A 24,842-nucleotide genomic window follows, 5' to 3' on the forward strand; every position below is an offset into this window, starting at 1 on the left:
AAAAAAAAAAAAAAAAACAAAGAAAGAAAGAAAAGGAATTAAGCATCAACAAAAACTTTGTTTATACATTACATACAATATATATAAGAAGTAAAAATCTGTACCACAATGTGTAATGAAGTGCACTTAGATTTTCTGAGTGAAAAAAAAAATCTAGTAACTGGTCCCTGCTGTCTGTTAACAATACAAAGGTTCTATGACAAAACAGCACAAGAAATATAACCAAATACATAATTAAAATGCATGTTCACAAAGAAAGGTGATGGGTTCATCAAAACCTTAAAGAGGGCCGGGGATTTGGTTCAGTGGTTTTGCTGCCTGCCTTGCAAGCTCAAGGGCTAGAGTTTGATTCCTGGTGAAAAAAAAAAAAAAAAAAAATTCACACCCAAAAACTTAAGAGGAAAAAATAATCTTATATTTATTACACTCTGATTTAGTATATTCAAACATATTAGAAGACTGTCAGGAAAGGAGTATGTACATAGGTATTGAACAAAGTATAATATGGGGATAAGATACAGTAAATGAAACTCTAAAATGCTTGCTAAACAAAAATGGTAAGATAAGGTTGAAAGCAGAAGAACTAACCATCACATTGATTACTTTAGCTGAAGCAAAATAAAATTGAGTCTAGGAAGATTTCAAACTGATTTGGTATATTCATTACAATGAGATTTAGAGGTTGTTTCCTTTAGTTGCCGGTAACAAAGTAACAGTAAGTAATACTATGACTAAATATGTTCTGGATCTCAAGTTGGCATTAAGAATTGTACCGCTATCTCTAAATAACAGAATTCCATCAAAAGAGTTGGCTACACTAACAGAGAATGAGATTTCACTATTCTATCTCTCCTGCATATGATGGTGGTAGTAATATACTGATGATGATGATGATAATGAATAATACTTACATTTCTAGGGTTAATATAAGAATTATATGTAGCAATAAACTTAAACAGTGATTAGCCGAGTGCCTGGGACAAAGTAAATTCTCATTATGTGATGGCTTTTGTGATCAGCAGTGGTTTCCCAATATTTGAGAACAGAAAATCTTGAAGCCAGAAATTCACTGATTTGTCTAAATGATACTACAAACAAACATCAGTCAAATTAAAAGACTAGGAAAACGACATCTGTAATATAATGTGGTTTTCTTACCTCTGTAACTTTTGTTTACTAACAAAAGATTCCAGAATAAAACAATCAAAAGTATTTATTCTTTTCTAGTTTCTATGACTGGAAAAAAGACATGATTACTCATATAAAACAAAACACATCAGTGAACAGTAAAAAGCAAAAAGCAAAAAAAGTTCTCTTTTTGTCCTTATTCTTAAATTTCACTCTCTACTGGTAAAAATGAAAGTCTTCTCAATCTTATCTTACTGATAAGCCAATCTATTTGGCTGCAATACCATAATAAAAATATTTTCTTAAATCGAATTTCTTATATAGAATTTCTCTTAGAGTTTACTAGCTTTTACCTCGTAAGAGCTACCTACAGATATTCACACTGAATAGAGAAAAACTAAATAATTTAATAAAGGTGTTTTACATAAACTTAAAATTGCCACATACAAAATTTTCTTTTTCGTTTTTATAACTTTATTGTCTACATAATGATGCCAAATTTTAAATGAAGAAAAAAATAACATTAAAATGTAAACCAAGAGTCAATATTTGGTTAATTGCAAGTAAGAAGCTATTGAAAGTAAATTATACTACATTTCTATTAATTGTAATTAAAAATAGTTCTTGGACACGTAGTTCAACAGAAATGAGTATTTCAACAGTATAGTTAACAAAGCAAACAAAAACATTGCCAATGAATTTTTCTTTAAACTGTTTGAAGTAGAGCTAACTTACAAATTACAGCATAAATCAGAATAATACAAATTCCTATGTCTTTTGGCAGCAATTTTGTTACACGTATTAATTAAAAGCAAGTTCCTAATATCTCAAATCTTTCAAACATGATTACTATAAAAGTTAATGGTAAATATTTTCACTATTTAAAAATGCTTTGGGAAGTATTCTTTCTTTTTTTTCTCAAGGTTCTCTTCTTTGAGGAACCAAGAAACTTATAGGTCCACATATATTTCTCCCATTTTATTATTACAAAATTTTATTATTGTATAGGACTGCAATATTGATTATGCCCAAAGGAGGCTTCAGCAGTGCAGGCTATAAAGAGTTAACCCCAAAATTGGCTTGTTTATAGAAGTGATTCCAGCCAAAGACTATGTGCCGAGGTCAGAGTAACTCACACCCAAATTCCATTACCACAGCTAAAATTTTCTTAAGTAGAAGGACAATGTTCTAATGAAACCATGTATTTTGTCTATTCTGTTCCTAATTCGAGAATGCTTTTTCTTTTCCTTTACAAGACTTGTCTCCATTAGTTTCCACAGAAATTGCACGCCTGCACATCCTTGAATGTAGTTCACCTTTACCCCAATTGATGACCAATAAATAGCAGTGGACTGTACTGGCCTATGCCTTTTTTTGGTTGCACCGGCATTGGTTGTCTTGGTGTCTTTCTTCTAGTTGTTTTTTTTCACAGGCTTGCAATGTACACTGAGCAGGAGACTGGAGCCCACTGCAGAGGCTTCTGGTAATGTTTCAGAGGTCCCCAGTAAATATCAGTATGTTTAATGTTAGGTTTTTCCTAGAAGAGACACCAAATTTGAAAGGCGAGTCCCTAAAACTATGGAAGTTGTATTGAAATTGTTGTAAGGTGGGACCTTTGACAAAGTCTGTCCTAAAACTCTTCCATTTAAAAAGCAGTAAGCCAAAAAATTACTAGAACATAAGTAAATATTTATGGAATAAAGTGTATTTCTAGGAATATTAATACATTTTAAACATTTTAAAGGTCTAGAGAAAGGTTAGTTCCTCTCAAACTTTCCATTTTTGTGACATTTTAAACCAGAAATTGTACTTGGATTAAAGCTGACCTTCCCATACTTGAAATTCATATTTTAAAATTGAAAATGGGAAAGTAGTGGCAAAAACTATTAGTAAAACCTACAGTATTCTCAGGTCCAAGACTTCCTAGATTGCTTAAATTTCAACACATTTAGGGGATTTTGCATATGAAATTAACTTTATAAAGTTAAATGCTTTTCATGGTTAGAAATGATTTTTTATGACATTCCGTTCTACTCCATTTTATACTTTAAGCTTATTCTGAAGAAAATGTATCTGAATTTTTAGTAAATATTTTGTAGATGTTTTCTTGTAGAGGATAAGGAAGATCAAAAAGATTAGCTACTCTTTGGTAGAATTAGTTCAATTTATCAAACTATGTTACCCAAGCTATAAATTACTGGCATGTACAAATGATTCAATAAAATGTAATTGTGTGTGTGTGTGTGTGTGTGTGTGTATATATTTTTTTATGACCACCACATTAACTTATTAGCTCCCAGTTGATTCCAATTTTATGTATGGGCAATGGTCTAACAGTTTAATTCAATCAAAATCTTTAATGAAAACTACTTTGGTGCTCTTGGATCCTAAAAACATAATAAAAGAAAGTCCCACCTTAGGAAGTTTATAGATTAATGAGGCTAATCTACCATATAAAAGCCTTCATGAAATTTGCTATATGATTACCCATTTACACTTTTTGCTTAAATTTAAAGTGCTTAATGACTATTATTTCAGAAAGCTTGAAAACTGAACTGGGCAACTATAGATCATCTTTCATAGAAAACTCAAAACCAATTTTAAAGTCCTACAAATTTCAAATCTAATCCAAAAAGATTGACTAAAACTGGCACAAAAACGCTCTAACTGTAAAGGTTATGCAAGTATTTGCAAGCCTATTTCCACAGCTACATGAGCAACTTCATTTATATCATATATTAATTAAAGCTAATGACAAAATAAATCACCATACAATTTAAAATATAATTAGTAGAGAAATGACACAAATTCAAATGAGTTAAATGTATAGAGCAAATAAATGGCAGTATGGCCAGGGAAATATAGTACAGCAAACTCAAATACATAAAGTGAAAGTCTAGGGATTAAAAAAAGCAAGATCAGGAAACTATAGTCTCTTCCTTGCTTTGGTAGGGCTCATCAACTAAGAATTAATTTCTACAGATTTTCATCAATATGATGATAGGGAATGTTGCGAACTACAATTAAGAGATATACTATACCTCTCAGAAACAACTTATTCTTCTCCAAAGACCTTTTTTATTAAAAAAAAAAATCTACAAAATTATCATGTTTTGAATTTCATCAATAAAAATTCATAGAAATGTTTTTTGTAGAACTCTACACTAAAATTATAGCATTCTGAAAAAGAGAGAGAAGAGGATATAAGAAGATAGAAAGATATCCCTTGCTCCTGGGTAGGAAGAATCAACATAGTGAAAATGGCCATACTTCCAAAACTACCATACAGATTCAATGCAATCCAGATTGAAATTCCAACAGTGTATTTCACAGAACTTGAGAAAACTATCCAAAAATTCATTTGGAACCAGAAGAGACCTAGAATAGCAAAAACCATTCTAGCCAACAGAGACATGGCAGGGGGCATCACAATTCCCAACTTGAAACTATACTGCAAAACCACTGTGATAAAAACAGCATGGTACTGGCAAAGAAACAGACCCGAGGATCAATAAAATGGATCAGAAGATGCAGAAACAACACTAGAAATACTCAGCTACCTCATCTTTGACAAAGGAGCCAACCACCCTCTCTGGAGGAAAGACAGTCTCTTTAATAAATGGTTTTGAAAAAACTGGCTTTCAATTTGCCAAAGATTAAAACTAGATCCCTATCTTTCACCATGCACTAAACTAAAATCCAAGTGGATTAAAGATTTAAATATCAAAACAGAAACACTAAACTTACTGGAAAGTAAATTAGGTAGAACTCTCAAAGACACTGTCATAGGAGAAGACGTTATGAACAAATCCTCAGCAGCATGAGAACCGGCACAAAGAATCAACAACTGGGATCTCATTGTATTGAAATGTTTTTGTAGGACAAGAGAAACCACCAACAGAGCTAAGAGACAACCTTTAATGTTAGAAAATTTTTTTACCAGCTACTCCTCAGACAAAGGACTACTATCTAGAATATATAAAGAACTAAAAAAAAATTAGACCCCCTCCCAAATACAAATACCCGATCCAAAAATGGGCATCTGAAATGAACAGACATTTCTCAGACAAACAAGTAAAAGCAGCAAATAAACATATGAAAAAATGTTCCACATCACTGGGCATCTGAGAGATGCAAATGAAAACAACACTGAGATTCCACCTCATCCCACAAAGAATGGCTGCTATCAAGAAATCAACCAATAACAAATGCTGGCAGAGCTGTGGGGAGAAAGAAACCCTTCTCCATTGTTGGTGGGAGTGCAGACTGGTGCAACCACTGTGGAAATCAATATGGAGATACCTCAAAGAACTAGGATTAGAGATCCCACTTGACCCACCTATCTCTCTCCTGGGTATCTTTCCAAAAGAATTAGAAGAATCATATCACAGTGATAATATGTACACCCATGTTTATAGCGGCACAGTCTGTAATAGCTAAAACTTAGAAACAACCCAATGCCCATCAACTGGAGACTGGATAAAGATGTGGTTTTTCTACTGGAGTACTACTCAGCCATAAAGAAGGAGAAACTGGAGACATTTATAATTAATGGATGCACACTGAGACTATATTCTTAATGAAATAAATAGGACACACTTGAATAAATAGCAAATAGTTTCTCTGGTGTGAAAAACTAAAAGTGTAAATAAGGTTCAAATGATATAACTGATAGTATGAAATAGGAAGAAAATGGCTAAAGGGCAAGTGGGGAGGGGAAAGGAAATAAGAGAAAAAAAATGTGAAAAAAAGGAAAAAATGGAAACAAAGTCTTTATAAATAGGAAAAGGTGAAGGGGGTGAAGAGAGGATAGGAGTATGGGGAAAAAATAAGAACGAAGACATATCATGTAAAGGTACAAGATCCCAATGATAATGCAACTGTATTGTTTGTTTTAAATGTACCAATAAACTTGGGGAAAAAAAAGAATCATTTTTTGTTAGTTTAACGCCTATGTGACATTCTTCATTTTCTTTTGAACAACACCTAAAATATTTTATATAGCTCTACATAAAAAGTTTGTCAACCTTTATATTAGAGCATTAATTAATTAACTAATTAATTTTGGGGGGAGTTTGGGGATCGAACTCAGGACCTTGTGCTTGTGAGGCAGGAGGTGGCAGCGCATTAATTTAAATAACAGGAAGATCACAGGATTTTAGGAAACAGAGTAAACCATTCAAACTTAGATCTGAGGGTACTACAGCAATCAGGAAGGACAACATGGTTAAAGGTTCAATCTTAAACTTAAAGACGGTAAGAAAAGAGATGGTTTCTGTTGCAAATCATAAGAAATTATATAGACACAATTAAGAAAGATCACTGATCACATCACACAATGGTCTTTTCAACCAGATTTGCTTATCTAGCAAAAATCACCTCTGATTAAAAGAAAATGTATTTTTGAAGAAAGAAATATAAAGATTTTAAAATAACTTGATCATTCAATTGCTTGAAATTTCCAGGGAACTATGATTCAATGTAATAAAAACTGAATTCAAATAGTGGGCTGTAGCCCAATGCAGCAATCTAATGTGAGAAATGTTCAAGGAAACATTGGAAAATCACTTGTCAGAATTGTAATTAAAAGTCTCTTTCGTTAGACACAGGAAGGGATTCATAACCCCTAAGAGGTTTCAAGTTTATAAATCTATGAAAATTTTGAGAAATCATGAATAAAAGTCCAAAATCACAATGTTGTTTCTTTGGCTCAATTGAAACCTAGGGAAACAATCTAGTAGTTCAAATATATAAAAGTCAGATTTTTAAAAGATTATGAGGGCCTCCTTTTAAGATCTTAAACATTTAAATCTTTTAAAATAACATTTAAATTCAAAATCTCTGCTTTACTAGTCTTAAAGTGAAAGCATTACTTCTATTATTTTGGTTTTTTTTGGTACCAGGGATCGAACTCGGGTCTTTGCGCTTGCAAGGCAGGTGGCGGAACCACTGAGCTAAATCCCCGGCCCACTTCTATTATTTTGGTTTTTTTTGGTACCAGGGATCGAACTCGGGTCTTTGCGCTTGCAAGGCAGGTGGCGGAACCACTGAGCTAAATCCCCGGCCCACTTCTATTATTTTGAATTTGCTATAGTTAACAGTGGTGTTCATAGGCTCAATAAACAAAATTGTATTAAATCAATGTGTAAGTCAAAGTTTACTTTATTTTAGTTTTGTAGGGAGTACTGGGGATTGAACTTGGGACCTTGCGCTTGTGAGGCAGGCAGTGGTACCTCTGAGCCTAATTCCTAGCTCCTGTTTAAGACTTTTTTTTTAAAGTCTACTTTTAGCAGTAGTCTACCATATATGTACTCATTCTTTCATTTTGTAAACATTATTATTATATTGAATAAACATAAACATCACATATCTGTTCCAGAGTATTATCAGCAGAGTACATGGTGAGCAAACAGATACAGTTTGTTTTTATCCAGCTTACATACATTAGTAAGCTTATATCCCAATTCTATTTTTAAGTATTTTGAATAATGGATAAGCCTCTTTCTTGCATCAGACTTGAAATAAGTTTTTTTCGGGAACAAACCCAAACAAAACAAAAAAAAGAAAAGAAACAAAAGAAAACTTAACTAGAAACCAAAGGTTGGCAGGTCCTTCCTTCTACATGCTCTATGGGTGAACTTGCTAGGTAAGCAATCTTAGATCATTTTACTCATTTTTAAAAAAAATTTTTTGCATGTGTATGTTGTATTACAAAAATAGCACCCAAATTACTTTTAGTTAAAAAATCCTAATTCAACTTCCTTACCTTGATTATTTCTACCAATTGATCCACACCACTGTCCCCTGGAAATATTGGTTGTCCTAGCAACAGCTCAGCCAACACACAGCCTGCAGACCATACATCTGAAGAGAAAATAAAAGCTTATTAATGCTTTGTAACTGCATTGAAAAATGCATACATTTTCTAATTTTACTTTAACCACATAGTAAATATCAGAAGCAAGATTGTGTAGTCCAAAACAAGGAAAGATAAAAGTAAAATCTTCCCTAATAACCAGGCATAGTGGTGCATACTTCTACTCCCAGCTACTTGGGAAGCCAAGGCAAGAGGATTTCAAGTTCAAGATTAGCCTACAACAGTGATGGCGAACTTTTCAGAGACCAAGTGCCCAAACTGCAACTGAAAATCTATTTATTATCTCAAAGTGCCAACACTGCAAAGAAATCTGAATGCTGAGGTTTTAGCTTAGAAAAAACAATTCTACATTAGCATATTTTGTTTTGAAAGAAAGTAACAATAACAGAGCTTTGATTGATACAAACAGCTTTTTATTGAAAGGTAAAAGTTTGCATTTGGCATGCTGAGGCGACCTGGGCTTGCGTGACAACAGAGAGGGTTCTGTGCACCCACTGCTGCATGGGTGCCATAGGTTCACCACCACTGGCTTAGGCAATTTAGAGAGACCCTGTCTGAAAAACAAAACAAAGCAAAATTTCCCCAATGCATTTTAAATTAAGTGTTAAACTTCTTAAAGAAGAAATAAGGCCAATAAAAATATTTCAATAAAGGTTCGAATCTACTATTATCGACCATAAGGTCTTCAAATAACAATACAGTAATTACAGCTTCAAAGTGACAGTAAGACTATCAAATTATCATACTTAAAAAGTAAGTAAAAGTCACACACACTCTGCACAATAGTTGGTTTTTAAAGAAGAGTAGTGAGCAAGAGTTCAATCTCCCAGTTTTAAGCCAATGCAAATTCTAAGGAAATCTTTAAAACTCAAAATAGTTGATTTTTATATGCTGTAAAGATGACTGAAAGAAATGTGCTTAGATATATTATAAATGCAAGTAAAGGCAAATACAAAGGAAAATACTTTGTCTTAATTTCTATAAATAATTTACTTTTATATCAAAAATGGGGATGTCAATCCTGAGAGAAAACTTTAAAATTGTAATTAATACATATTAACAACAAAAATTTAAATAATAAAAATTAAAATAACTTAAAAGCATACATCCTGGCTTATCCATGACAGTCCTGATTAATATCTCTTGTTCTAGATAATCATTAATAGCATACACTTTCTCTCTCAAAATTATCTAAAGATAAATTACATGGCTATGGTACATAAAGTCTATTAAGATTTTCTGCAAGCAAAAGCTTTCAATTTTAAGGTTTTTGAGATTCCTGGGCTTTGTGTGTACCAAAGTAAAGTACATATAAAGTATGTGTACTTTACATACAAAGTATGAAGTACTTTACAGAGATGAACATAAATCGTTACCAGATTTTCCTACTGTCCAGGAGGTAAGCAGAATAATATAGTGAATGATATAGCAAAAATAATGTAATTAGAATCTAATATGGTAAAATGTGTTACCAAGACAGATTTGAAATCTGTACTCTAATGATTACTTGTTACTTAGAAAAATGATACAGAATTTACATAAGAAATTAAAGCAGATTTTTTTTCTCTTTCTAAGTAATGATACGCAAGACATTTATTCTGCAACACAGACCAAGAGAGTCCATGACATATTAGGAAAATTGCTAAAGTGAAAGCAAATATGAAAACCTATTAGGGGCTCTTCATTTCATTTAAAACTAACAGTAATACTATTTTTTTTTTTTTGTACCGGGGATGGAGCTCGGGTCCTTGTGCTTGCAAGGTAGGTGGTGGAACCGCTGAGCTAAATCCCCAGTCCCAGTAATACTATTCTTGTAGTCAGGTGGAAAAATACATTTTCTCATTAAATGTCTTTTGGTCTTTTTTTTTTTTTTTTTTTTTTGATACCAGCAATCCAACTCAGAACACTATGGCGCAGCGCCACTGAGCTACATCCCTGGCTCATTAAATGTTTTATTTTAATTCAAGTTTTAAAAATTCCTTTACCTAGCTAATTAGAGAGAAGGTACTATGCACCCACTTCTTTCCAGAAGAAAGAGTAACTCATCTCAGAAGACAAAGTTGGAAAAATTGCAGGGAATAATTATATCTTCACCAAAAAAAACAATAGGAAAGGCTTTCCTTTGTATTTGCCTTTCAGCTTTCATGCAAGACAAGGAGTAAAAAAACATCAAGGAATACTAATACCTAGCAGTAACAGAAAATTAATAAACAAAACATTTAGGTCATAACTCTACTAACTGCTCTTCAATTCACACTAAATCAGTCAAATTGCTAAAAACAAAGTATTTATTATTCACTTTCTGGGAGATATGAATATTTATTCTTATTTTCCTAGGACAAAAATAATGAAACTCCCCAAACAGAGTAAAACTTCACCTAAGTAGAAAGCTTACTAACACAAAAATGCTTTGCCCCTCTGAATTTTAGTTATTTGGGGTTTAAGCCAAAATAGAATTCTGTTTCAAGAACATCTAATTAAAAACAAAAAACAAAACAAAACAAAACAAAAACTTACTTCACAGATAAAGAAATTATAGCAGGATAAAGTTCACTTGCCCAAGGTAAAGTTATTGGGTAGCACAGCACTAGGCCTGGAATTTATTCTTAATCCCCAATCAGACATCATTATCTTTCATAATTGTCTCATTTCACAGGAAAAAAAAAAAAAAAACAAATTTCAAGGGTCCTAGCTTTATTCCCTGACCTAAAGAAGCCTTTTCTTTTTCAGCATGCCATTTCTCAGTAAGGATATAATCAGAATCATTGACTTTAACTGATTATACCCAAATACGACAATAATCTAGGATGTGACTCAAACATTACTAAAAACATTAAAAAAATGTACCTATACTAGTATATTCTCAAATATACCCTCCCCCATGTTTAGAAATCCTAGAGCCTTAAGTGGTAAACACAAGAGAAAAAAATCTAGGCTTGTTAGGGCTCAAAGGTTCTTAATTTATATAAACATTCTTTAATGTGTCTGGTTATAGGGGTATAACTCTTTTGGATGAATTAAATGCCTTTATTTTAGATGATCCTGATACAAGTCAACCCAGTATCTTGTCTACAGATAATATCTAATATATAAATAAAATACAAAGCAGCTGGGAAAAACCAGTGATATTCCCAAAGCCATGGGCGGAAATTTGCTTTCGGGGACAGTCAACCTAACAAATACCACAAAAGAACACTATATTACATTTTGATAGTACTTTCCCTGACATTTTATTTACTCCTCACAGACACTAAAAAAAGGCAAAACTGTTAGTAATCTCTATTTTATAGCTCAGCTAAGTAGCAGCAAATATGGAAGTCAAACCTAGGTCAACCCCAGGCAAATTACCATTTCTTTGTACCATTTCTCACTTGTCCATTATTAATGTATACAATATAACATACCCATCATAAGAATCAGTGCTACTTACACCCAAAATTGTACTCCCTCTTCTCTTGTGCACTAAATCTCAAACTATAGTTTGCACAGGCCTAGGTCCTCTGGACATTCACAAGAATATGCCTTTTTTATGGAGTAAATTGCACTGATGTTACAAAAGAAATGATGAGTAAAACTGTCAGCCCTTTGGCATAAATGGTACATGCTTTGGCATACTGATCTTTGACAAAACGGAAATAACATGTTTCTGTTTAGAAAGTGTCTGTTCATATCAGATAATTTCTATTTTTATCAGAAAAAAATTTGGCCACGTTTTGTCTAAGTTTGTAGTTGTTGGGTTTTTGACATATGTGTCTGGTATCTGTATGCCTTTGTTTCTATTTTTGGACTAGGGAATTCTCTTCAAAAATAATATATAACTTGCTCTTTGTTTCTTAGTTTTCTATTCATCTGATCATGGCCTTTTTGTTCCCGTTCACTCCTAGTCAGTACGCTGAAATGGAGAAACTACAACTCCCTCCATCACTAAGCATCTCCAGTGAGCTAGTAAGATCTAATCTGGCTTACAACTGAGACAATATGGCAGGATTTCAACAATATGGTTTCCCTATCACTTTCATTATTAATTTAATGAAATAACATTATAAATGCACAAATTCTCTAACTGGCTATCAAATTCAGAAATATTTAAAGAGGATTTTTTTTTTAAAGTCAGTAAACAAAAGATATATTAGAATTTATTTGAAGCTTTAAAGTAAAAACAAATGTATTAACCAACCATAAAGGAATACTTTTATAATTCTAATAGTCCAAAAAACCCTAAAACCAGACTGGCAATGACACCCGAAATTTTATAGGGTAAAATTAGAAAACAAAAACAAAAACCTACACATTTTTTCCAACTCATTCACAAAAAAAAGAAACACATCACAGGACATAACCCTTCTTTCTATGGCAGTGAAAATATAGATTATTACAAATTACTAAAATCAAGATGCAACTAGCAATGATAAACATTATATTCAGATTAAGTACTTACCTATACTAGATGTATAGTCAGTAGCTCCAAAGATCAACTCTGGTGCCCTATAGTACCGAGAACAGATATACGAAACATTGGGTTCTCCTCGGACCAGCTGCTTTGCACTAATAAAATAAACAAAAAAATAAATAAATGAAAAGAAGAGTCTTTAAACCTCAAAGGAAATTTTACTGTTATTACTTGTAACACCAAATATTTAATCTAAGTTTCTTATCATGCCATTCATGAAACAGACAAAAAAGAAAATGTGAACCATAACTATTTTGGACAAAAGAAATAAAAATTTTAGTAATATCACTATGTAAAAGAATGGTACTTTTCAAAGAAAGAGTCTGTCAACTGTCATTTAAGGAAAAATAGGTAGAAAGTTATAAAAGGCTAAATGTTGAATTTCTTTGAATTCTCTGTTCCCTGAATTATAAGGGCAGAAACTTAAGGGGTACGTTAGGCTCATCAAAAAATATGATCATAGATTAGAAGAATGAATACTCCTATGTTTCTTTAAAAGGGAATGAAACTGCCCACTATTTTACAATTAAACTTTGACACAGAGTGACATAGCTAATTTATTTTATTTTTTTATATTTTGGTCAATTTATTAAATATCAAAAACTTATTACCCAATAGACTGTTAAAAGACCTTTAACCTTTAACATTAGGGTAGAAATGACTGACAACCTACGAATTCTACCTCTCTTGTGGTAAATTTATGTGCTTTTTTATTCAAATTTTTCTTCTAAAATACTTTGTGGCATATATTTTAAACATTGAAGTACATTACAATTAATACTTGAGGTGTGTTTCCAAATAACCAAAGACATCCTGAAATAAGATACTATAGAAGCTATTCTGACATACAGTAACATAAATACAGAAAATGCATACAACAAAATCAAAGCAGAAAAAAAAAAGTGCCAACTGAATAGTACGGCAAAACCAGCACAAAGATAAAAGAAAATAGTCACAAGAACTCTAAAGTCTAGGCTTTCTTTTCTTCCATTTATTTCTAGTCAATGAAGACCTTAAGTTATTTTTCCTTTATAACCAGTTTTGACATTTAACACTGTCTTCAAGTACTGACACAGAATCACCATGTCATAAGTTAAAAATACTAATCTCTTTCCAGGATGCCTAAAATTAATATACTTGGTTTGTTCAGGATAACTGACAGAAAACTTCAGAAAGATGCTATTTAGTAACAAAACAAATTCCAATAACATACTCAGAAAATTCACCACGGTCAAAATTACACACATACAATTTGATGGACATGCCTTCTTTCTTGTAGGAAAGGCTCATTATCACTCCCTGCCCAATATAGTGGCCACATTCATTACAGCCTTATCCTTAGCCCATCTAGCCATTCTTTGATTTACTTCTTTCTCAGGGCCTCAGCTACTTCTAGGAACTGTTTCATACAAGTGAAGAATTACATAAGAGTCATGTAAAGGTGCAAGATCCCAATGATGAATGTAACTGTACTGTATACTTAAAAAAGTACCAATAAACTCAGTAAAATTTAAAAAAAAGAATTACTTGAGAGTAAATCTGTATTTTAAAAAATTTTAATTTTTAAAAAATTACTTGGAATTTATCTTTATTCATGAGAAAAAATAAATGAACGATAGTCCCACAAAATATTTATGTTCTGCTATTTTTCATAAAGACCTCTATATTTGTTGTTCTGATTTGGATCTAGTTTGTCTCCCCCGTCCCATGGGTTCGAAGGTTGAAGGCTTGGTCCTGAATGTGGCTATACTAATGGGGGGGTGTAATATTCACTTTGGGGAATTGGTACATGCTTTAACCTGTCTTGATCATTTTTAATTCCTTTACTCCTTCTCCCTTACCTCCCCCTTTCTCTCCCTCATCTCCACCACCCCCCTAACTGTTCCTCCTTCTCACCTCCAAAACGCGTCCTTCTTGTTTCCGACTATCTCTCCTTTATTTTATTAATTTATTATTGTATTTTAGGTTTCTTATACAAGGGCAACCATGTGATACATAACTTTCTGTGTCTGACTTCACTTAGCATTACAGTCTTTCAAGCTCCATTCATTTTCCTGCAAATGAAATGATTTCATTCTTCTTATGGCTGAAAACATTCTATTGTGTTTATATACCACATTTTCTTTATCCGCTCCTCTGATTATGGATATCTACGCTGTCTCCAAAACTTAGCTATTATAAATGGTACTGCTATAAACATGGGTATGGGTATACATGTATCACGACAGTATGATGTCTTTTAATTCTTTTTATACCCAGGAGAAGTATAGCTGGATAAAATGAAAGTTTCTTTTTTGGTACTGTGTATTGAACTTGGGTACTTGCGCTCGGGAGGCAGGAGCAGAACCACTGAGCTAAATCCTGGGCCTTGAGTTTCTTTTTTTTAGTGGGTTTTGTTGTTGTTTTGTGTGTTTCCTTTTTTCTTTTTTGAGAAATCTTTATACAATGATTTCCCTGGTGTTCATACTAGTTCATAATCTCACAAACAATGAAGAAAGGTTCCTTTTCCCCCACATCCTTGCCAGCATATCTGTGTTCTTCATGATAGCCGTTCTGGCTAGGCTAAGATGAAATCTCAAAGCTGTTTTTATTTGTATTTCCCTAATGGTTAAAGATGAACATTTTTTTTTCATTTATTCACTGGTCATTTGTACTTCTTTTTAGAAGTGTATTTATTTCAGTTGCCTATCTTTTTTTTTTTTTTTTTTTTTACTGGATCTTTTATTTTGGGGGGGATCTGTTTTTAGTTCTTTATATATTTCTATATTCACATTCTGTAGGTTGTCTTTTCACTCTGATGGCTGTACAGAAGCTTTTCACTTTGACATAATTCCATTTGTTGATTTCTGACATTATTTCCTATGCTACTGGTAGTTTAGTTCAGGAAGTTCCTTATTGTGCCTATGGCTTCAAGTGTTTCCATTATGTTATTTTCTAGCAGTTTCAAAGTTTGTTTTTATATATAGGTTTTTGATCTGCTTTAAATTGATAGCAGTAAAAGGTGAGAGATAGTTTAAATCTGCATGTGGATAACCAGTTTTCCCAGCACCATTTGTTAAAGGGGCTATCTTTTCTCCAATGTATATTTTTGGCCCCTCTGTCAAAAATCACATGGTTGACAGGCGTGGTGGCGCACGCCTATAATCCCAGCACTTGGGAGGCTGAGGCAGGAGGATCACTATGAGTTCAAGACCAGCCTGGGCTACATAGTGAGTTCCAGATCAGTCTCAACTACACAGTGAGACCCTGTCTCAAAAAACAAAACAAGAAACAAAAATCAGATGGCTGAAAGTGCATGGGAGTTCTTTTGTCTTCTGTTCTATCCCATCCTTTTAAAAGGCTATTTTTCTGGCAGTACCATACTGTTTTTGATACTATAGATTTGTAGTCTAACTTGAAATCCAGCATTCTGTCCTCTTTTTTACTTTGCTCTTTTTGCTTAGGATTGCTTTGGCTATTCCTAGTCTCTTCTGGTTCCATATGAATTTGAGAATGTTTTTTTCCAGTTCTGCAAACTAGAACCGTTGCTGCATTTTAAGAGGAATTGTATTAAATCTATAGGTTTTTTTTGGTAATATGGCTTTTAAACAGTACTGATTCTACTGATCCAAGAACATGGGCTGCTTTTCCATTTTATGATGTCCTCTTCAATTTATTTCTTCAAAGTTTAGTTTTTATTATACAAGTTTTTCATCTTGTTGGTTAGGTTGAGTTCTAGGCATTTAAAAAAATTTTTTTTTTAGCTACTGTGATTGGAATTGTTTTCCTGATTTCTTTCTTGGTAGGTTCATTATTGGCATACAAGAATCTACTGATTTTTGTGTATTGGTTTTGTATCCTGAGTAATACTGTTTCGTTCAAGTCCCTTCCAAAATAATACCTAAGAGTCTAACATGTTTCAACCCCTACTTGCTGTTATGGCTTATATCTAGATGTCCCCCAAAGCCTCATTAACTAAGACATTTATGTTTAAAATGGGCATCTTTTCTATCAGAGTTTATAATAATGAGCTATTACCACATAAGTGAAATCACTATTCCAAATTTATTAAAACAAAGTTAACTGAGGGCAGGGACAAGGGGAAAAAAATGAGAACCAATACCTGTCATGTGAAGGTACAGGATCCCAGTAATGAATGTAACTGTATTGTATACCTAGATTGTACCAATAAACTCAATTAAAAAAAAAAGTTAACTTTATGTCCCAAGAAGATGGCCTGTCCCAACACGGTTTTGAAACCAGTGTACAGAAACTCTAATAAACTTACTAGTTAAGGTTTTTAATGCTCTTTACAAAACAGTCATTCTCAGCAGGAAAGACACCTTATGATGATAAAATGCATTTGATTTGTGCAATTTTCCTACAGATAGTAAGTGGTAGTGCTTTATTTCAAGCATCAAATAAAACTTTTGATTTAGTATTTTTTATTGATTCTTATAGTTCAGCAAACAAAAACATAGCAAAGCAAACTGCATACTAGGATAGGTGTCTGAAATTAGGAAACAGTAAAATGGAAATGGTATGAAAAAGGATATACTTGTGAGCTTAAGTGTTAATTTATGATAGAACAGATTTGTCTAGTTTTTAAAGAATCTCCCTATAGCCTATGGAAAATATATCCTATATTAAACCCAGAATATAAACTATTGCTTATTATAAACATTACAAAGAGGTAGAAATACAGATAAAAGGAGGTGTTGATCAATATGTAATCTATACAGCTAAACTGAAAAAAAAAAAAGAATTATTATATTAAAAAAATAAAAACTGAAACCAACCCATGTTATACAGACATTTTTGGTTCCCAAAAATAAGATCTAACCAAGAAAATAAGTGCTGGTTGCTACATGGTGATGGCCAGTGTTAAGCACATTATAGTTCACTATTCTCTTGCTCTGTGGCTACTTTGTAATGGCAAGGCAAGTGGGGCTGGCAATTCTTTTTTTTTTGTGGTGCCAGGGATCGAACTCTGGTCCTTGTGCTTGCTAAGCAGGTGACAGAAGCAGTGAGCCAAATCCCAAGTCCCATGGAATTTTTGATCTCTAGTTTTTAAGGCTGATCGTGGCATTATTCTAGGTGATTATGCCAGAGAGGAAGTAGAAGGGCAGCAGCTTACGTTAGTTGGGATATAGGATGACAACATTTTTGAAAAGTTAAGACAATAGGGGCACAAGATGTTGAAAACCATGAAAATGAAGAGAATGAGGCTTTATTACAAAATTACAGCATGTTATCTAGTAATCAATATAAGAAATAAGCAAATTTTTTGAACTTTACAGGAAAGAAGTTGTAAAAGGCTATATAATAGAAGAAAAGAAAAAAATGGAAACTACTACTAGATCTTTTACCACATTCCTGCCCGGAGGTCTATTCTGAAGGAAAAAGGGCACTGCATTACTATGTAATAGTATTTTTTAAAAGATTAGTTATTTTTTAAAAAGGAGCATATACACCTAATACAAATTCAAATAATACTAAAGTGCAACCACTGAAAAAACAAGTTTCTCAAACTACATTATATTTCAAAAATTTCCCTTTCCAGGAGCAACCTCTGTCATGGGATTATTATATAACATTTCAGAAATAAGACATATTACATATGCATATATTTGAATTAAGATAGCCACACTGTGTTTGCAAAGTAAAGGGGAACATATTATAACAGTCTTGATCTTGCTTTTTTCATTTAATATTTCATAAAAATCATTCCTTTCCAGTTGATAGTGAGCTGCATCATTCTTTTTCATGGTAGTATATATAACATTACATCTGTATATACAATAATTTATTTGGATATTTTCTTATGAATGGACATTCATAAACAATGCTACGATAAATGTTTCTGGAAATACACTTTTATAAATAATTCACAGAAGTTAAAATCTTGGATGAAAGCATAAAGACATTAATAATTCTGATAGAAATTATCAAAAACTATTCTCTCAAGGAACTATATTAGTTTATAGTATCCAAGTAAGGATAAGACTGACATTCTAAAAGGAATAGACTTAAAAGAACATACGGCAAAGTGGGAGCTGGTGGGAAAAAGAAAAAGGGAAGAAAGAGGAAGGGAGAAAAAGAGCTAATTACCTTCCAAAGTCACAGAGTTTTAATACAGCTGTATCAGGATCCAACAAGAGGTTCTGTGGTTTAATATCCCGATGGCAGATTCCAAAGGAATGGATATAGGCTAAACTTCTGAACAGCTGATACATATACAACTGGAATAAATAATAGACATTGAGTATTTCCTATTTCAAACAAATCAAAATCATGAAGCAGCAAATAAAGAAACATTCTAAGAACAAGTGAAATGCTGGTGAGTATTGTACTCAGTCTTAAATTCCTTGTCATTTTTGTATGAGTTAGCTAAGTAAACTATCATTAACCATTAGTATTATTTTAACAGCTTAAAAATGAAACTTTACACTATGCTTTATAGCATATTTTACTAACATCTCACCTCAAGACAGCTAAGATAGGGTTTTTATTTAAAACATAGATGAAAAGTTCAGACAGGCATCCCAAATCCTAATGAATAAGTAACAACACTAGGATCAGAAGTCAGGGGCTGGGTATTAGCTCAGGAGTACTGTGTCCGCCTTGCAAACACAAGGTCCTGAGTTTGATTCCCAGTACCAAAAACCAAAAACAAAACAGAAGCCAGGTCTTCTGATTTTTAAGTTCATCATTCTTTCTACTACATCAAATTGCTTAATGTAAAAATTTCCACTCTCCTCTTTACAATTATTTTTTTCCCCCAAGATGTCATCTTTCAAGGTTACTGATACAAAGTCTAAGAAAACTGAGAGGTGGACTAAGAAAATCTAATCACCTATTAAGATACCAGTAACCCTGTTAGCAGCATCCCAACTCTATTAATGTCCTTCAGAAATACGCGGACTTTCAATGTCATTTTAAAAGACGCCTCAGCCAGGTGCAGTGGTGCCTGTATGTAATCACAGATATTTTGGAGGCTACAGCATGAGCACTGCAAGTCTGAAGCTAGCCTGGGCAACTTAGCAAGAACCTGTCTCAAAATGGAAAAGGAAAGTTAAAGAGTTTTAAAAAAGGGACTTTGTGGTAGCTAGCACTTGTCTAGCATGTATAAAACCCTATGGTTCTATCTCCAGTACCAATAAAAACAAGCAAGCAAACAAACTAAAACAAAATAAGCCAAACAAACAAAACCAACAGATATATGACTGACATAGCCTTAGGTTTTCTTCTATTTTCTTACTAAAAAAGATACACTAGGTATACCTAGACCTCTTTATTACATGGCCAGTGTTTTGATTCACTTTTAATTTTTTTTGACTATTCACTTTCTGACATCTGCCCCAAGATTAATATCACAAAAATAATTTTTGAAATAATTGAAAGCAAAGGCACTGATGTTTTGCTAAAAATAAAAATAAAAAGTTATAAGGTCAAATGGAATACAGATATACAGCATTGTATTTAGGGGCTATTGTTAAAAGTTGGGTTAATTAAAGCCAACATAAAATCTACTTGTCTTCAGGGGCAAGATGAAAACTGCCATCAGCTGGATTTCAGTGTATCTTTAATGAAACATGGCATAAAACATGTACGTAAAATCTTCACTAAGGTCAGCATTTTGCCATTAAAGTTAGAATGAAAGCATTCACATATCTTTTACAAAGCTTTGTAATTCTGTTCACAGACTCAATTCCCAAATCTTAAAGCATGAGTACCCAACTTTTTTATTTTTCTGGACCACATGGAGGAAAGAGGAACTGTCATGCTTACTAACATATAATACTTCTCTTCACAGACACAAAAATGTACAGGCAATTTGAAACAGTATTGCTGTAATTGCTGCATTTTACTTGCCAAATGGCATAAGCACATAAGCAAGTGTCACACACAGATTTCTACCCAGGAGTGATGGGTGCGGAAGACAGAGTTAGCACTCAGTGTACCTTCCCTTACCTAGAGCATTGCTACCTATGCAGCCTATGCTGTAGTACTGCACAGCTGAGTCACAAAAAGGATCTCTAAAAACCATGCAGTATTACAAATTTATGATCTATTAGTGTCCCAAGCTATGGGTCAGACATGCCTGTCCCAAAGCTAAATCATTAATGAATGATTTAATTCATTTTTGCTAAGAAAATAAGCTCCTATAAGTGACTGAGTTTATAGGTATTCATTTACTAAAGAAGATGTTACCAACTCTGCGTAAGGTTACTAATACCTATACGTCAGCAAAAATCAGTGAAAGCAAAAGCTATCTTTTAAAAATGTTCAACAGTTTAAATTACATTTTAATGTCTTTTTAAAAATTATATGCTTTCCTCTAAAAGGCTTCCCATTTTATTTTTTGCAAAGTCAAGATATAGAATGAAATATGTAATTTTATACCTTTTGTACTGTTTCATTTTGTTAAAGTATATTTCTAAGAAAGCTGAAATGCTTTCTACTCCAGAAAAATAGCAAGAACAATAAGAAGAAAAATAACTTACTATGTGCCACCCAGTGTTCTATGTACTTCATATGGTAAAGGCTGCTTTTATTATCATTTTAAATATAAAGTAACCTAGGTAGGAACAGATTAGACAATTTGGCCAAAATCACATCTGTAATATTCTGCAGTGACATAGGTAGGTACTTCTCTTTTAACAACAATTTTAAAATTCTGCCTTATTTTTATTCTAGTAAATGATGATGTGAAAATAAAATCATAAAGTAGCCAGACAACTAAAGAATTAAAATTATATTGTCAGAAGCTCAAATGAAGGCAGGAGGTGTAGCTCAGTGGTAGTATGCTTCTCTAGCACACACAAGGCCCTGCATTTAATACCCATTACAAAAAAAAAAAGAACAAAACCCAAAAACAAAAACAAACCCAACTCAAATATAATGAACACATTTTAATTTAACAGATTTAACATGCATTAACTACCAAACCAAGTACATATCTACCTATTTCTCATTCTATCGATGAGAAAAGTAATGTTAGATGAGCATAGTTCAAAAAGTTATAAAAGTATAAAATTAACTCAAGTCCAATGTCCTCTCTGTGCTACAAGAGCTGTTTAAAACAAATGATAGAATGACAATTTTATCATTTACAAAAATAAATCTAGCTCTTAGGTTTCACACTTTGTACTAAAGAATTTTTCAATCTAAAAAAAGTCTAAGCCACGTACAGATGCCTTTAGTTCTACCTAGGAGAGAGGGAAGTTATAGGATCACTTGAGCCCAGGAGGTCAGGGTCAGCCCAAGCAACAATGTAACAAATTAGCTTTAAAAACATAAAAATTTTAAGTTCGAAATAACACTGTATTTGCTAATCATGTTTTACAGCCACATTTTAAAATCCAGTTCTGAATGATTCTTATCAAAAAAAAGCAAGTGTTCAAAACATTTTTAACTTATACTTTATCATCAAATATAAAATGTGAAATGGAGTGATGAAAGAGGTTTCAAATATGGTCACAGAACATACTTAACTCCCCTCCAAAAGTGTAAGTCAAGTGATCACAAAGAAATGCAGTTGTAATTTTAGTAGCATGTCAAACAAATGGTACTAGATGATGAGGTCCATAAAGTCCAACAGCCCTATGTATTTATTATTTTTATTTCCATCTACCAGTCTAAAGTATTTCATATACTGTAACAGGATTGCAATAAAAATTATGTAGAATAAATTAAGAAACAACTCATAAACCCATCAATTACAGATACTGTTTTGATCTCTTCAGATCCTTAAGGGCAAGAGTAGATTTGTGTCCCCGCAAAACAATGCCCAGAGTCAACAGCAGTGATTCTATGGTTACATAAAAGAATCATCCTTTTTCCCACAAAGGGGAGAAATGCATGCTAGATCCCTCTGTGCATGCCATTATCAGTATGTACAACAGCTTCCTTTTTTATTTTTTTTAAAACATAGGATGAGTAAAAAAAACCATCGCCAGGGATTTAGCTCAGTGGTTCTGCTGCCTGCCTCGCAAGTACAAGGACCCAAGTTGATCCCTGGTGCCGATAAAAAAAAAAGAAAACACAGAGACAGAGACAGAGAGGGGGTGAGAGACAGACAGGATACCAGAGATTTAGCTCAACTAACTATACACTGGTGAAAATACAAAAGACATGTGCACAAAGTTGTTCACTATAGCACTATTTGTAATGGAGGTGGGGGGAGTGGGACCTAAAAGGAAAAAAGAATACAAGTGTTAATAAGTTACTGCTGAGTAAATGATGATACAATCACATGGTAGGAGTAATATGCAACTATGAAAAAGAAAGCATGCATACATACATAGAGAGTAACCTCAGTATATAGTAATAAAAAGTAGAAGACAGTGAAAAATGTGTAATTTTTACAGAAAAAGTGTAGGGTGGATAAAACAGTTACACATTTGCTATTTTAAAATGAGAAGATAAATTTAAAAAATTTAAATTTTAAATATTTAACTGGGGGAAGAAAGGAAGAGAGATTAATACATATGAAAGTTAAGCTTTCAAGAGATCTTGTTTTCTAGATTTTTTACTTTGGAAGTACATAAATATATTAACTTAAAAGTCAAAATATTTAAAAATAATCTGTAACAAAGGTAAAATGAAACAAAGCTTAATAGGAGTATAATCATACAAAAAGAAATTATTTGATGTTGCTTTAAAACAGGGAAATTTGACTACTCATCCCAAATGGGATCTAATGGAGGATAAAAAGAATTGCAAAAAGATCTTAAATTATTTTCAGCTGGAGGAGGTGGTGATGGGATTATTACTCCAATGTATGGCAAGTGTTGAGTAGAATAAGTAATTGTAGTGTGGTCATTGAGAAATAGAGTTTTCAGTGTAAATGAAAGATACTATACATGAAAGATACATGTAAAATTGCTAGGGTTAAGTAAAAAAAAAATCCCTCTATTTTAACTGGAAGTATCAATATGAATTTTGGGTATATCCCCCTAGCTCTGTTCAGTAAGAAGACCCACAAACAAGAGTGTGTAGTAATTAGTACTTTTAGCATTTGAACTCAGTCTCTTAATACCATTTCTCAGTAAAAGAACATCTTCTTTAAGGAAAGAGGAAGAAATGTGTGAGAAGAACCTGTAACACTCAAGCGATATTAAGGCTCATGCAAGGTACTTTAAATACACAAACAAGAAAACTACTTGGTTACCTGTGGAAAATGCTATGGAACTAATTAATCATAAATTTTGGTAAATAAAAAGAAGGAATCAATTATCTTGTCTTCTTATACAAACTTTATCTGACAGTGCAAATAATTAACACAGGGAAGTTTCTCTTTGTGGAAGCAGTCTACCTTTTAAGCTACAAAGGAGTAACAGTGAAGTATCAAATGTTTTATGACCCTTAATGAAATTAACAGTCACCAGTGGACATTAATGTCACAAAAAGAAAAGATATTATGTTCTTCCTTAGGAAAGCAACCAACACCACCTATGAAGTAATTTTGACTCCTATCAAAAATGTACTTAATCACAAATTATCTAATTACCAATTTACAGAAAATACAAAGTAATGTGTTAACACCACTATGGAAATCCAATCAGTGAAATCCAGACCAGGAAATGACAAGTCAAATGATCATTTCTCCAATGAGAAATATACAAAGGGGAGAGAATCTAAAGATTAAAAGAAACACTGAAACGCACCAATCAATTAGAATATACAAACCTTAACTTTATGCCAAGTCAAACAAAAAAGCATTTTAAAAAACTGTAAGACATATGGAATATAACCAGATATTTAATGATGCTAATGAAATACTACTTATCTGTGTGATAAGTTATATTTTTTAAAAGAAAGGTCCTATCCTTTATATATACACACTGTAGTACAAAGGGAAATAATATTTGCAATTTGCTTCAACACAGAAAAGAATATAGAAGGTGGCAAAGATGAGACAAAAATGGCTATGAACTGATCACTGAAGCTATGTGACAGGTACATGCGAGTTTAATATTGTATTTCTGTGCTTTTATAAATGTTTGAAATCAACAATAAAAGAAAATGTTTAGACTAAATATTCTTTAAAAGGCAAAAATTCTACAAATATTTGAAAAGAAAATCATCTGACATACGTTCAGAAGTACAGGAAAATAGAGATAAAAGACTGATCTACAAAGAGCTAACTAAATTCGGAGAGTTGATTCAACAGAAATCACTAAACCCTTCTGTTTTCCAAGGATTTTTTTGCCAATTAACAACTACATTTCTGGCCTTTGAACTATTTTTATAACAAGTATTTTATCTTGCTTCTCTTGCTGCATAGTTTTTGTATAACTTTTTTTCTGCTTGTAAGAAGAAGAATAAAGTATCTTATTAGGCACCAGAGTACTGTGGAATCATTTAGCATTTATTTCCTGAATTAGAGAGGGGATATATATA

The 24,842-nt window shown here is 32.7% G+C and overlaps 1 protein-coding gene across 6 annotated transcripts in view; it reads right to left on the minus strand.

Annotated features, from left to right (window-relative positions):
* Positions 1-24,842, minus strand: part of Gsk3b (glycogen synthase kinase 3 beta) — a 166,357-nt gene that overhangs the window by 43,712 nt on the left and 97,803 nt on the right. For all 6 annotated transcript variants that reach the window (XM_010630018.2, XM_010630016.2, XM_033768033.1 and 3 more), the window contains exons 5-7: positions 18,546-18,676; positions 12,444-12,550; positions 7,895-7,992 (exon numbers count right to left, since the gene is read on the minus strand). In XM_010630018.2, coding sequence (XP_010628320.1) covers positions 7,895-7,992; positions 12,444-12,550; positions 18,546-18,676 — 336 coding nt within the window. The remainder of the gene's footprint in view (positions 1-7,894; positions 7,993-12,443; positions 12,551-18,545; positions 18,677-24,842) is intronic.

This window comes from Fukomys damarensis, unplaced genomic scaffold (genome assembly GCF_012274545.1).
Source record: "Fukomys damarensis isolate Sample0158 unplaced genomic scaffold, DMR_v1.0_HiC HiC_scaffold_24, whole genome shotgun sequence".
Lineage (NCBI taxonomy): Eukaryota > Metazoa > Chordata > Mammalia > Rodentia > Bathyergidae > Fukomys > Fukomys damarensis.